The sequence below is a fragment of the Cynocephalus volans genome, chromosome 9, assembly GCF_027409185.1.
Source record: "Cynocephalus volans isolate mCynVol1 chromosome 9, mCynVol1.pri, whole genome shotgun sequence".
Classification (NCBI taxonomy): domain Eukaryota; kingdom Metazoa; phylum Chordata; class Mammalia; order Dermoptera; family Cynocephalidae; genus Cynocephalus; species Cynocephalus volans.
This window is the reverse complement of record NC_084468.1, coordinates 35719277-35734175: the sequence shown is the minus strand read 5'-3', so window position 1 is coordinate 35734175 and position 14899 is coordinate 35719277. Positions and strand designations below refer to the sequence as shown.

General features: G+C 32.7%; 1 protein-coding gene across 1 annotated transcript in view; it reads right to left on the bottom strand.

The window, feature by feature from the left end:
- Positions 1 to 3061: 3061 nt before the first annotated feature.
- The window catches only part of N4BP2 (NEDD4 binding protein 2), a 48656-nt gene continuing 36818 nt past the window's right edge, over positions 3062 to 14899 (bottom strand). The window contains exons 14-17 of the mRNA XM_063107853.1: positions 14439 to 14607; positions 5514 to 5637; positions 4260 to 4335; positions 3062 to 3762 (exon numbers count right to left, since the gene is read on the bottom strand). Coding sequence (XP_062963923.1) covers positions 4290 to 4335; positions 5514 to 5637; positions 14439 to 14607 — 339 coding nt within the window. The 3' untranslated portion in view covers positions 3062 to 3762; positions 4260 to 4289. The remainder of the gene's footprint in view (positions 3763 to 4259; positions 4336 to 5513; positions 5638 to 14438; positions 14608 to 14899) is intronic.

Sequence of the window (14899 nt, the reverse complement as noted above, 5' to 3'; positions counted from 1 at the left end):
AGAGGTGGTAAGCTAAAAAGTTCCCAGATCCCCAAAAACTTCATGGAAAAGAGCATTCCATTCCCATCAGTCCTGGACCTGGAATTTTATGACAAGAGAAATAAACTTTTATCTTTTCCATTGGCATTTTGTGTTTTTCCTAAATACCAACTTCCTTTGGATAAAGGAAGAAGGCAGATTTGTAAGTGGCAGATTTTCACACACATATATTGTGGAGTCACACCTCTCTCAGGAGGGGATAACACGATATTATCTCTTTTTAAATATCTACTCTTACTCTTATTTCAGATGCAGTTGCTCTATACTAGGAGTCAGAGAACCAAGGTTCCAGTTGTATACCTTTGTCACTATCTGGCAAACCAATTAACTTTTCTAAGAGTGTGTGTCTTTACTCATTAAATTGGAATAGCGATACCTATCTAATAAGATGCTCTTGAGATTTAAAATATAATGTACGTAAAAGTGTTCCATAGTATAAATCACTATACACGTAATAGCTGATGAGAATAATTATACGATACCTAGAGACAAAAGCTCTGTCTCAGTTAACACTGTATCCCCAGTAAGAGTACTCAATATTTTTTGAACAAATATTTTTAAGTCCTTGCTAAATAAGTAAATTATTCTGCTTTGGAGTTGAATAAAGTTCAAAGGTCTTTAATGTAGTCCCCAAGAGACATAGTTCTTAATTTTGATGTCACTCAAGTGATATAGCATGTGTAAAAAGAAATCATAGCTAATCAATTTATTTATAGTTCAAAAGCAGACCCCTATTTGCTATAGCAAAATAATTTAAACTAGAAGAAAAGTTGTGGTACAGAAATGAAATTTTTATGAACTTCTTCCCCTAAAATTACAAAGTTACACATAAAAATATTTTTTTAATATTTAAACCCCCTAGCCTTACCTCACCAAATGAACGATTTCCTCACAGGGACTGTGGCTAAAGTGTTTTTATTAAATTAAATAGGTAATTTGCAAATGGTTTCATAAGAAATTTAAAAGCAAAGTTATAAAATATTTTCAATAAAGAAAAGTACAGAGTTAACATCAAAATTACATTTTCTTTATAGTACAAATGAAAACATTTTGTTTCTGATACACTGTCTGAAAATTTTATAACATATTCTCTAAATGATAGCTGCAATGCTGTATTTTAATGAGAAGTCCACCAGTTAATTCAATCACTTATTAATAACAAGTTCATCATTTGGACCATAAAAGTCAATTGCTCAACTTTAAGGAAAATAATAAACTTTGTCATCATATAATGTGAAGTTATAAAAGGCTCTTCAGGATGTAGATGTGTTCTAGCCTTATTTCTCTATTAAATTCTGTAAAGAGGCATTAAGTAATACTGTAAACTTGAATTACATTTTAAAAATAAGCACCGTTAACATACATTCTACATAAACTTACTTTACCTTTTAAATGACACTTTTTTGGGCCACACATTTAAATCTGTTTTCTTTACATGTAAATAAAAATAAGCAATATTTAACCACTACACAGAAAAATTATCAAACTTCACCTCATTGCACAATGAGAAAGCACTTAGTAAAAGCACTTGGAAAAAACAGCACACATTATTTCTCTTTTTTATACATTTTGTCATTTTCTTAAATTGAGAGCAGTTAAAACATTGTCAGAGCAATTTCCTGAGTTTCAAAAGTTTCCAATTTCCACCTCAGAAATTACCAATCTTGCTATTACGTGTGTCCATTTTCTAAGCGTACAAAACACTTGAAATTAAAAAGAAAAAGACCAAAACAAAGGACTGGAAACCATCCAAAAGAATTGTATAGCTTTTCTTCTCAAAATGTGTTATAATACACAAGACACTTTAAAGTCACAATTTCTGCTATATATAATATGTCCTGTATTTAAAGGCCATAGAATTGCAAACAGTATGTAGATACTAATAAACTGAAGAAACTCAACTTGAAAATAATGTAGAGATATAAGAACTGCCAATAAATGTAAGAAAACATGCTTCCATTTCTCACGTTGGAATAAGGAGATGGATAGACTGAAAACACTGTTAAGATTTTCCCTGGTCCAAATGCACACCTCCTGTGGTTTCCACATTAGTTCTTTTTTCCTCTGGTAGATACTGGTAAACACTGAATGGATATAATCATTACTAAAACTTTCCAAACTACACAAGTACTATACTTCTAAAATAATTTAAAATATTAAGTTTACAAAGAGCCATTCTAATGAGTCATGTATTGGCACCAATATGTGAAAACTTGAATCTCCAAACTACCTTTGACATACAGGATTTAGAAGTGGGCAAAAGAAGAAAGGAGGGATTATAAACTTTTCTTTCATAATTATGTGTTGCTTAAACTGTGCTAGATAGTGGGGTAGGAGGCAGTTTAGGATTAAACATCTTGATAAAAATACACATGATGCTCAAATTTGTATACTTATGAATAATGATTAAGAAATAGCACTAAATTTACCAAAATAAGGCATAAAATTGAAGTTGATACAGTATAAAACACAGCTTCTTTCATTTATGTTTCTGTCCATAGAATACCACACCTGTACTACTTTTGACTGCTCCCTCATTAATCATAATTAAAATAATATTGAAATAAGTCTAGCTGAAGTGCTCAAAAGTGATGTTTTTATAAACTGGGCAAGGAAATACAAAAACACAGAAAATGAATATGCAGCTGCATTACACTCCAATGACTCCAGGTTTTAGAATTATTTTTCATATCTCTTAAATCATACAAATTATACATAGGAATATTTTATCTCATTAACTAACAATTATAGTTTTATACTAAGTTGTTGAAAGAAATTGCTTTATTTTTAATGTATATAACTCTTCTAGACATTACAAAAAGTATGTTAAATTGTTGGGATTTTTTAACAAATGATTGCAAACATAAAAACGTGAATAACACTTCAGTACCAGCCACTAACCATTTCTAAATAATAAACACATATTCTTACTTTTGTGAAAATAAAATTCAATGATAGGTTCTTCTTTTAAAAGCATGCATTCATAACATAAAAAACATGTGTTTTTGAATTTTATTTTCATTAAAATGTTTGCTCTTTTGGGAAACCATTCTGTAGTTCAAGATTCTTTCATTAACACAGCTCAATCCTATAATTCCTGATCCAAATGATTTTTTAAGCTTAAGAGCAACACAATTGTTTGCTAAAATTCTATATGCTGTAAATATTCTCCATATGTCAAGTTATATTTATTTAAGCCATTGTCTCATACTGAAAAATTACACTTACCACATTAAACCTGTGTAAAGGAAATTATAATTTACATACTAACAGGAGGTAATACCTAACAAACGACAGAAATCAATGAAAGTTTTCTTTCAGAAAGTTGGCTCTTTATCAAAATAAAGGTAAAAATCTTTTAATTTGCAAGATTCCTTTTATGATTGTATCAAAAATGTTTTTCTACATCTGTTTTAAGTTAATAAGACTTTGGCCTTCTGTAGTATAGAAATTGTATGTCTCAAATAAAAAATATAGCCATTCAGTACTATGCACACAGTTCTAGGAGCAGTTCTATAAGGCAGCAACACTTGGTACATATCTAACCATTTTTCCTTCTCTGAAAACTTTTCTGCTTATGGAAGGTATAAAACTGCAATATAATCTCAGACCCAACTTTCTTCCCAGAAAATATATATACATAGAAGACTTGAACAAAAGGTAAGAGATCAAGATCACATACGAGCACAAAGCAGAAGAAAGTACAACAGCATGTCTTCCTTCCTGTAGGATATGGCAAAATAAAATGATTTTGTGCATTTAGTTTTGAAAGCAAAAGTATTCAAGAGTTCTTGTCAGATCTCCTTTCTTTCTTTACTACTATTACTTCTTTCTTCTTTTAATACAAGCCTTTAAAGGGCATGAACCAGGTTTCAAAGCACTTTAAATACCTCTGATAGAATCCTTTAGTACTTTACTAAATGTCAAACAACAATTAATACAAAGGTAACATATTCTATCGGAAAAAAAAAAAACTAACCACTTCAAACTTTAAAACTGCAGCTGTAATTTTCTTAGACATTGTATAATCAATAAAAATTCACATTAATATTTTTAACAGGTAACATATTTGGCATTTGATTCAGTAAAAAATTAAACTCGTTAATTTTGAAAAACATCATAATTTTTTTGTTTTATAATGACATTATTTCTAATAAAACACAAGTTTAGAGTAGAATTGACTGAATTGCTGCAAATAAAACTAATTTTAACCTACAAACCTTCATACTTCTAAGTCAAGGACATCTATTTTACTTTAGCATGACTTTCAAGCACCCTGGTTTAATTTCAGAGAACCTGCGGAAATGAGAAAAGAATTATTTTAAAGGTAAAAATTTCAAGATTGCCTATGCTTAATATAATATTTACCATCCAATATCTATGTTTATATTCCTTTTCATCTATTGTCAAAACAAATATAATCCTAAGGCTGGGGTTACTAATTTGGTAAATGCAATTTATGATTTTTCAAAACCTCTTAAACCTGAATTTAACCATCATGAAGAAGAATACTGTATGAAGGATAAGACACTGGGTGTCTGCATTACACTGCTCCTGTGCATCATGAAAGCACCAAGAAGAAATCTCTGATAACAGATTTATCTATCCATGTAACGCTTTCAACACGCTCAGTGTAAAATTTCAACACTAGTCTCTAAAATAGATCATTAATTTCAACATGCTACTGGTCTAACTACTCTCCTTTTGTAAAAATAACTCTGAAATGTCACCTGTTTTCATGCTCAGAATTAATGCTACCATTTTCCATAATGTAGCTAAATAGTATTTCATTACATGGTATAAACAAAACATGCTATACTAATTGAAATTGGGAGGGGGTGGGGATTCTTCATAATACACATCCTCAGGGAATCTATCCATCAACAGATCCTTAATCTCAGACTTCTTGTTATTTTCTGTTAGTGAATAGTGATCACTTAATGAAAAAGATATATCATATTTGTCAGCCAAGATCACTAATTGTATTTAACTTACGAAGACATAAATTTATATTAACTTCAGTATTTCTGCTAAGGCTTAAACACATCCAAATTATAACTATATTTCTGCAGATGTCCCCCAATTCCATCCAAAATACACAAATATATATTTCCCTTCAAAAGAATAACTAAACAGCAAATTTTAAACTATTATATGTGTAATCTAATTATCTTGGATAATACATTACCAAAAAAACCCACAAATATTTGCTTTGTTTCAGAGTCGTAGATTTATGATAGAAAGTTTTATCAGATGATTATTGACAAAAACACTTTTCTTTTACTTCTGGTTTATCAGACAACATAAATCCAGTAGGGAAAACTCTGTCATAATTTAAGCACGAACTTGTGGCTGAAATCAGGTGATTAAGTTTAGTTAACTATTTTAACAAGTATACTTCTAAGTATATTATAAGTGTTTACCTCGCTATACATGGGCAACTGCCATTATTGACAACAGAAGTCTATACTCACCTGAAGCTATGGCTTGTGAGGTATTTAATAACAGCTGGTTTGATGCGAGCAACTCCTCCCTGGCTGTGGTTTCCTCTCCCCGTAATCACAGAAAGATAGGGCTTACCGCCACGCTGCTTAAATTCTATTACAACAGGAATTCAAACAGTTAAAATTCATTTTTCTCACACTCTCAATAGAAAACAAACCTTTAACTACTCAAACACATATAAAGTTGTTTTCATGGGGATTCAGAGCTTTATTACCTCAAAAAGCTCCCAAATTAATGTTTTAAAATACATTTTTAAAAACATACATAGCCTCATAGCAATTTATCCACCTAAAAACACTTCTTCCCCTGTGGGGAGGGAGATTTCCGTGCACTACCAGATGTTCTCTCTGAAAAAATGGTATTGATGGTGATAATATTAATGATACCTAAGAATTACTTTACACATCGAGTCAGGAACCACTTTAAATAACATGTTTATTAACTAAGAATCTTCACAACAACCTCATTATTTAAATACTCAGAAGCCAGCCAGCTTTGGTCTGAATCAGAGCTCTGCCACTCAGTGACTACGTGACCATAGACAAGTTACTTAGCCTCCCCTTGCCTGTTTCCTCATGAGAAAAACAGGATAATAACAGCAACTACCTTATAGACTATCCCCCAGGAATAGCTGTTGGAGAATCAACTAATTATAGCATGGACTGCAGTCCTACTGTAAAAAGATAATCCTTAACTTTAAAAATTCTTCCTGATAGATAATTCTTAAAATATCAAATGAGCCTGAACCTCTTGAAAGACTGCAGTTCTTACTTTGGGTTGTACCTTGTGAAAATCAAGTATATAAATCCTGAAAACTAATAACAGCCTCAATAAAATAACAAAAAAAATTATTAATAATAAGAGTTATATTAATGAATTTAAGAAATACAAGGAGTCTTCAAAATGTTCATGGAAAGATTTGTATTATCTTTTGATTTCATTTTCAACAAACTTTTAAAAGTACCCTTGTATTCATTCCTCATTCATAAATATCCAAAGTTTTGATCTTTAGCATAAAATACATACATACATTATATAAGTACTGCATATTTTGCTCATTATGTTTCCCTAATACTCCAACAGAACAACAAACAAATGGTTTTTCAAGTCTCATATCTCCAGGGCAATATTTAGCCTGGAATTTTAAAAGGATATGTTGCTCTTGCATTTTTAATTCCTTGTCTTTGCTTAAGATCTCCATTTCAAATCTACAGATGCTCCTCAATTTACGGTATGGTTACACATTACATCCCAATAAACCCAACTTAAGTTGAAAATACCCTAAGTGTGTTTTCGACTTACAATATTTTCAACTTACACCGGTTTATCTGGATATAACCCCATTATAAATCAAGAAGCATAATGAATACACATGGCTTTTACACCATCATAAAGAAAAAAATTGTTACGTCGAACCATCATAAGTCAGGGACCATCTGCAACCCATATCCATCACTTTAAGCAAAATGTCCAAAATTCAGCTCTCACTGAGTGCTAGCCACACAAGGGTATTCACTTTGTAAAAAGTTTTTGCACTATACGCTTATAATTTGTGCATTGTTCTCTGTGTATGTCATGTCACAAATAAAAGTTTACTTAAAAGAAAAGTGACAATCTCTCAACTAAGCATAATTCACTCTCATCACTCCTTCACTAGTGCTGTGCTCTCCTTATCAAAATTAGGTCAGTGGTTTAGGCCACATCACCTCTCAATAGTTCAATCATTGCTCTAAAAATGTTTCCCAAGTGACTCACATGCCTCAAATAAAGCAGGAGTTGAAAGGATCTTTCTTGCATGAATTAACATACGTTTAGTGTCTCAAATTAGTCTGTTCCTACTGTTTATCACCTTTGAAAGAAGTGTTTAACCCAATTTCTAAGCACATTCCAGATTTCTTATTATTTTAACTACAAATATTCCAGTATGTATCTCAACAAGATAAAGACTCCTTTAAAAAACATAACCACAATGTCACTATCACATATTACAAAATTAACAATACTTCCTTAATATCAATTTCTAAAAATTTCCCCCAATTACCTCAAAAAAATGTTTTTACAGTGATTTCCTTGACTCGGGATTGAAACAAACCCACACATTGCATTTGGCTGATATGTTTTTTAAGTAATTTTTAATCCAAAATTTTAACCTAATTTTTCCATCCCCTTGTGTTTTTCTTCACAATTTATACAGAAAAAATTTGGATCATTTATCCTAGATTTTTACAGTCTGGATTTTGCTGATTGTATCCCCATGGTGTTGTTTTTTTTTTGTCATTTTTTCGTGACCGGCACTCAGCCAGTGAGTGCACCGGTCATTCCTATATAGGATCCGAACCCGCGGCGGGAGCGTCGCCGCGCTCCCAGCGCAACACTCTACCGAGTGCGCCACGGGCTCGGCCCTCATGGTGTTGTTTAACATGTTCCTCCGTCCCCTGTAAATCCCATAAAGTAATAATCAGTTCTGACTATTTAATCTGCTTCTGTTTGACATGGGGACAAAAATACTTCATAGGTAGTGGTGTGTATGCCAATAAGAAGGTATATAAGATTGAGATGTCTTTATTTTTTTTACTCATCCCCAATTTTACAATCCTTTCACGTTATCATGACAAAAAGTAATGGAGGGCAGAACCACCCATTTTCCACTCACATTTTTATTCAACAATACCACCATCTGGTGGTGACTGACAGTAACTACGAGCCACGACAGGTGGCAGCATGCACTAGATGGGCCTGGGCTTCCAGGAAGAGTAAACTCCATAAAGACAGGGACAGTGTGACTTTTTCACTGCTTTATCCTTTCCATCTTGGGTCTGACCAAGTGTCACCTTTGGCAAGTTATTTAACTCTTCTTTTTTCTTCCAATTTTTTTACTGAGATAAAATTTACATAACATAAAACACCATTTTGAGATACATAATTCAGTGGTTTTTAGTATATTCACAAAACTGTAAAATCAACACCACTAATTCCAGAACATTCTATCATCTCACAAAGGCTTTCTGTGCCTGTTAGCGGTCACTCCCCCATATATGGCCCCCCTCCAGCCCTAGCAACCACTAATCTACTTTCTGCCTCTAATAGGATTTACCTATTCAGGACATTACATAAAAATGAAATAACATATGGCCTTTTTTATCTGGCTCCTTTCACATAGCATAATGTTTACAAGGTTCATCTATGCTGTAGCATGTATCAGTACTTCATGCCTCTTTATGGATGAATAAAATTCCATTCTATGGATCCACCACATTTTGTTTATTCATTCATCGGTTGATGAACATTTGGGTCATTTCCACTCTTTGGCTTTTAAGAACATTCACGTACAAATTTTTGTGAAGACAAAATGTGGTTTCAACTCTCTTAGGTAGATATCTAGGAGAACTGCTGGGTTATATGCTAACTGTACGTTTAACCTTTCAAGGTACTGCTGAACTTTGTCCACAGCAGCTTTTAACATTTCCACCAGCAATATCTGAAGGCTCCAATTTCTCCACATCCTTACCAACACTTATTATTTTCCATTTTATTAAACTTTTTAAAAGTAATCAGTTTCCTCATCTACAAGATGAGAGAAAGCAATACAGAGGTTTCTCAAAAAATTAAAAACAGGACTACCGTTGATCCAGCAATCCCATTTCTAGGTATATATCCAAGGAAACAAAATCAGTATCTCAGAAAGATATCTGCATACCCATGTTCAATGCAGCATTATTCAGAATAGCCAAGACATAGAAACAATCTAAGTGTCTATCAACAGATGAATGGATAAAGAAAATGGGATAAAGTCATCCCTCAGTAACTGCAGGGGCTTGGTTTCAGGACCTCCCACAGATACTCAAGTCCCTGATTTAAAATGATGTAGTATCTGTATATAGCCTATGCACATCCTCCTGTAAAGTTTACATATTTCTAGATTACTTATAATACCTAATACAATGTAAGTGCTATGTAAATAGTTGTTACACTGTACTTTTTAAATTTTGTACTATTTCTTGTTGTACTGTTATTTTTTATTTTTCCAAATATTTTCAAACTGCAGATGGTTGAATCGCAGATGTGGAACCCACAGATACATTGTACCTTCATATGCGTAGGTGCCACATCCATGAATTCAACCAACTGCAGATTGTACACTTTTTATTTTTAATTGTAGACACAAAGTGGGGGAAAAAATTGCATACATGCTGAACATTTACAGACTTTTTTTCCTCATCATTATTCTTTAAACAATACAACATAACAACTATTTACATAGCATTTATATTGTATTAAGTATTATAAGTAATCTAGAGGTGATTTATGCATAAGTTATATACAAATACTACACCATTTTATATCAGTGACTTGAGCACCCAAGGATTTTGGTATCCATGAGAGGTCTGGAACCAATCCCCCACAGATACCAATGGACAACTGTATATACACACACACAGCACACACGAATACTATTTAACAATACAAAAGAAGGAAATCCTGCCTTTTGTGGCAACATGGATGAAACTGGAGGGCATTATGCTAAGTGAAATAAGCCAGACAGAGAAAGACAAATACTGTATGATCTTACTTATATATGGTATCTAAAAATGTCAAACTCTACAGAATAGAATCGTAGTTGCCACAGACCAGGGGTGGGGAAAATGGAGAGATGTTGGTCAAAGGGTACAAACTTCCAGTACCCTATAAGAAGTTCTGGGGATCTAATGTACAGCATGATGACTATAGCTAATAATACTGTATTATATTCTTGAAATTTGCTAGAGAATAGATTTTGTGTCCTCACCACAAACAAAAACTATACAAGTTGATGGATGTGCTAACTAACTTGGTTGTGGTAATCATTTCACCATGTATATATATATCAAATCATCACACTATATACCTTAAATATGTACAATTTTATGTGTCAGAAAAAATAAAAGGAATACTTACCCTTTATTCAGTCATTTATTCACAAGCTTTGTTTTTTTTTTTAAAAGATGACCAGCAAGGGGATCTTAACCCTTGACTTGGTGTTGTCAGCACCACACTCTCCCAGTGAGCTAACCAGCCATCCCTATATGGGATCCGAACCCGTGGCCTTGGTGTTATCAGCACCACACTCTCCTGAGTGAGCCGCGGGCCAACCCCACAAGTCTTTTTGAGTGTTGAGTGAAGAGCAATAATCATCACCAGCTCAATTCCTGGCCAAAAGACATTTAATAATCAATTACACAATAAGTTTTTTTGGTTTTTTTGGCAGCTGGCCAATATAGGGATCTGAACTCTTTACACACAATAAGCTTTTTATAAACACTACAGTAAATAGGAGTGCTATGAGAAGCTACTTATAGGGAGCCTAACTAGTGTGAAGATCAAGAATGACAATGTAGTTAAACATACAGAAAAGGCTGGCCAGTTAGCTCAGTTGGTTAGAGTGTAGCCTTATAATATCAAGGTCACAAGTTCGGATCTGCAAACCAACCAGATGCAAAAAAAAAAAAAATTGCCAGAAAAGGAGAAGGAACAAAACACAATATGAAACTGGAGAGGCAGGCAAGGAACATATTATGTAGGAATTTTGGAATTTATCCTAAATGCAACATGGCAACCTGTATTTTCTTATCACAGTGCTAATTACTCATGTAACTATTTGTTCACTGTTATCTACCGCACTAGATGGTAAACTCCATAGAGACAGGGATTGTACGTCTTTTTCACTGCTTTATCCTTGATGCCTAGAATACAGAAGATAATCATATATTTATTGAGTAAATGACTATTAATTTATCCTCTATAGAGCAAATATTCTCTTACAACACTTCTATACATTTGAGTTTTTCTTTTCTCCAGATTAAATACTAATGTATTTAAATTGCTCTTAAATTCTTTTCTTTTTTTTTTTTTGAGGCTGGCCAGTATGGGATCTGAACCCTTGACCCTTGTGTTATTGGCACCACACTCTAAATTTTCTCTTTTCTAATCTTTACTGTTGTTTTCTAGATTTTCTCCAAGACTTCTAAAATTCTAAGCTATATAGACGGAATAAATACTAGTGTGCTACAGCACCATAGGGTGATTATAGTTAAAAATTTACTGTATTTTCAAATACCTAGAAGAGAGAATTTTGAATGTTCCCAACGCAAAGAAATGATAAATGTTTGAGGTGATGGATATGCTAATTACCCTAATTTGATTATACATTGTATATATATGTATCAAAATATCACAATGTGCCACATAAATATGTACAATTATTCTGGCAATTAAAATAATTTTTAAAAAAAACAAACTACTGGGGTGGGAGGATCCTCTACTTTACCAAAGAATGCCAGCTAATAAATACAGAATAAACACAAATTATAAAACACCATATGCAACCACCAACACAGTAATTGATTTGGCCAAAAATCATCAATGGATGCTAAACCATCAGGTGAAATACTGTAGAGGAACAGTGATTCACAGAGCCACAAAGTATCAACCACCAAAGATTACTACTTAATCACAAAGGATGAAAAGGTATATTTACATAGAGAAATCTGATTGAGTCCTACCGTAGCTATGAAATTAAACAACATTATCAATAAAAGGGCAAACTGACCATGTATGTCCCTTAATGTATTCACCAAGAACACCTCAACATCACCTATGTGGTATTTTTACCAAAAAAAATTTTTAGCCTGAATCTAATCATGAGGAAACAATCAGACAAAATTGTACGACAATCTACCAAATAACTGGCTTAGAGTCTTCAAAAATGTCAACAACATGGAAAACAAAAAATAGGCAGGTGAACTACTCTACATTACAGGAAACTACACAGATGTAGGACAATCAATTGAACATGTGATGCTTGACTGGATCCTGGATTGAAGGGAAAAAAAAGGTACAGCTATACAAGACATTACCCACACAAGTGGAGAAATCTGAATATGACCTATATATTAGACAGCATTACTGTGTCAATGTTAAATGTCTTGAAAGTGATAATGGCATTATGGTTATGGAGGAGAATTAACTTGTTTTAAGAGATATACATGCTGAGGTATTTAGAAGTAAAGCACCAGAATGTCTACAACTTATTTTCAAATGATCAGCAAAAAGCAATTTTAAAGAGATTAAGCAAATGTGGCCAAATTGTTAACAAGTGATCTGGATAAAGGATATATGGGTGTTCATTGTACAATTCTTACAACTTTTCTATAGGTTTTTAATTTATTTAATACTAAAATTTAGGGGAAAAGATAGTAATGAGAGTATACATACTGATCAATTATAATAATAAATACATTATGTTGCATTCACAGAATACTATACAGCAGTTACAATACATCATGTGAGTAGATCCATGAAAATGAGTAGATCTTGAAAACCATATTGACCGAAAATAAAATAAGTGGCTTGGCTGATGATAAGACACTATGTATGTTCGTTTCTTAAAACTCACAAAAGGAATACTATAAATTGAATATGGATGCATGCACATACAGTAAAGGTATAAAAAAAATGGGCGGGATGTAGATCAAACTACAGGATGTTGATTTCCATTAAAAATGGAGGGAAGAAAGAAAAAAGATTGGGAGGAATATAAAGGGAAGAGTAAAAAATATGAGAAACATATATGGTAAAATGTTATCACCTATTGCTTGAATTCACTGGTACATAGATAGGTATTTGTTATATTACTCTGTAATCTTTTCAGTATGGTTGCAATATTTCACGATAAACAGATAAATTTTCAACCTTATATATCAATCTTATCTAATCAACTATTTAATTAACTATAAGTGACATATATTGAATTGGTAAACCTGTATATAGTGTAAAGCTTTCTAAAATGTATATAAATCGATTAACTAGAACAATACAGCTATCAATGACAGGACAGGGCAGGGCTATGGAGCCACAAGGTAAGAGCTAAGGCATAGGCTCTAGCATCTCTACAATAATGGGGAAGATAAAGAGAAAGCCAAGCTGAGAATTCAAAAGTACTCCAGTAGAGACAAAAGAAGATGACTTCTAATATTAGAGTCTGAGATAACTAAAACAGATCAAATTGAATTTTTCTAATAAGTGCTCCAAATGATGATGAAAAGGAATGATATGCTAAATCAAGATACTTCCATGCATATGAAGCACATAATATTGAACAAAATCCTATCACCTTTTTATTTACTTCTGTATTTTACTTAACAACTATTGAACAACTGATATCCATTAAATACCTGTTAAGCTTAATAAATGTCTATCAAACAAAGATAATACTCCTGAAAGTTCTCATTTATAAGTCATAGAGGATTCTCAATTACATAAACCCTCCCTTTAATAAATACAACAAAGGAATATAAATACGGTTGACCCTTGAACAACGTGGTGATAAGGGGTGCTGACCCCCCACCCAGTCGAAAATCTTAGTATAACTTTTGACTCTCCAAAAACTTAACTATTAATAGCCTACTGCTAACCAGAAGCCTTACCAATAACATAAAGTCAATTAACACATAGCTTGTATGTTGTATCTATTATATACTATATTCTTACAATACAGTAAGCTAGAGAAAAGAAAATGTCATTAAGAAAACCGTAAGGAAGAGGAAAATACATTTACAACACTGTTTATTTACTGGAAAAAAAATCCACATATAAGTGGACCCATGCAGTTCAAACCCATGTTGTTCAAGGGTCAACTGTAACTGAAAGAGGGAAATAAAAAAGAAGAAAATGTTAATGGTAATAACAATGAAAATTCTCTCCCAAGAAGTTTCTCTAGAAGAAAGACTAATATACACATCTACAAATGTGGCACAGAAATCCTCAGCCTGCATATTCAGATTCTCCTGAATTTGCAGTTATACCAATATAAGCAAAGACATATATTCTAAGAAAATTTGTCACTACCACAGTCCTACCTTCAGTTTTCTGCTGCAAAACTGTCATCAAATGTTCTATAGCTTCATCCACATGTAGTCCATGAAGGTCTAAAACATTCTGTGGCAACAGGGAGGCATTGACTTTCTCAAAGATCTCCACCGCAGCGAGGTGATTGGCTTCTTTCATCTTCTGCTCATGAAGACTACCCTTTAATTATAAACAGAGCACCAACAAACACTTTTGATATTTGCTACTTAGGCAATGAGGAAACCAAGTGTCCCAAATAAAAGACAAAACAAAAAAGGGAAAAATAAATCTAAAATCTTAAATAATACAATGGACTAATATACAAGAAAGCATCAAAATTGTGAATTGCTGTAAATAATGTAGTTCTTAAACTACTGAATCACTGTTTCTAACATATTTTCTGAACCAAAAATCATAGAAAAGGGAAATTTAATTAAACAGTACCCATTTCAGGGAAGAACACACTGGTTTA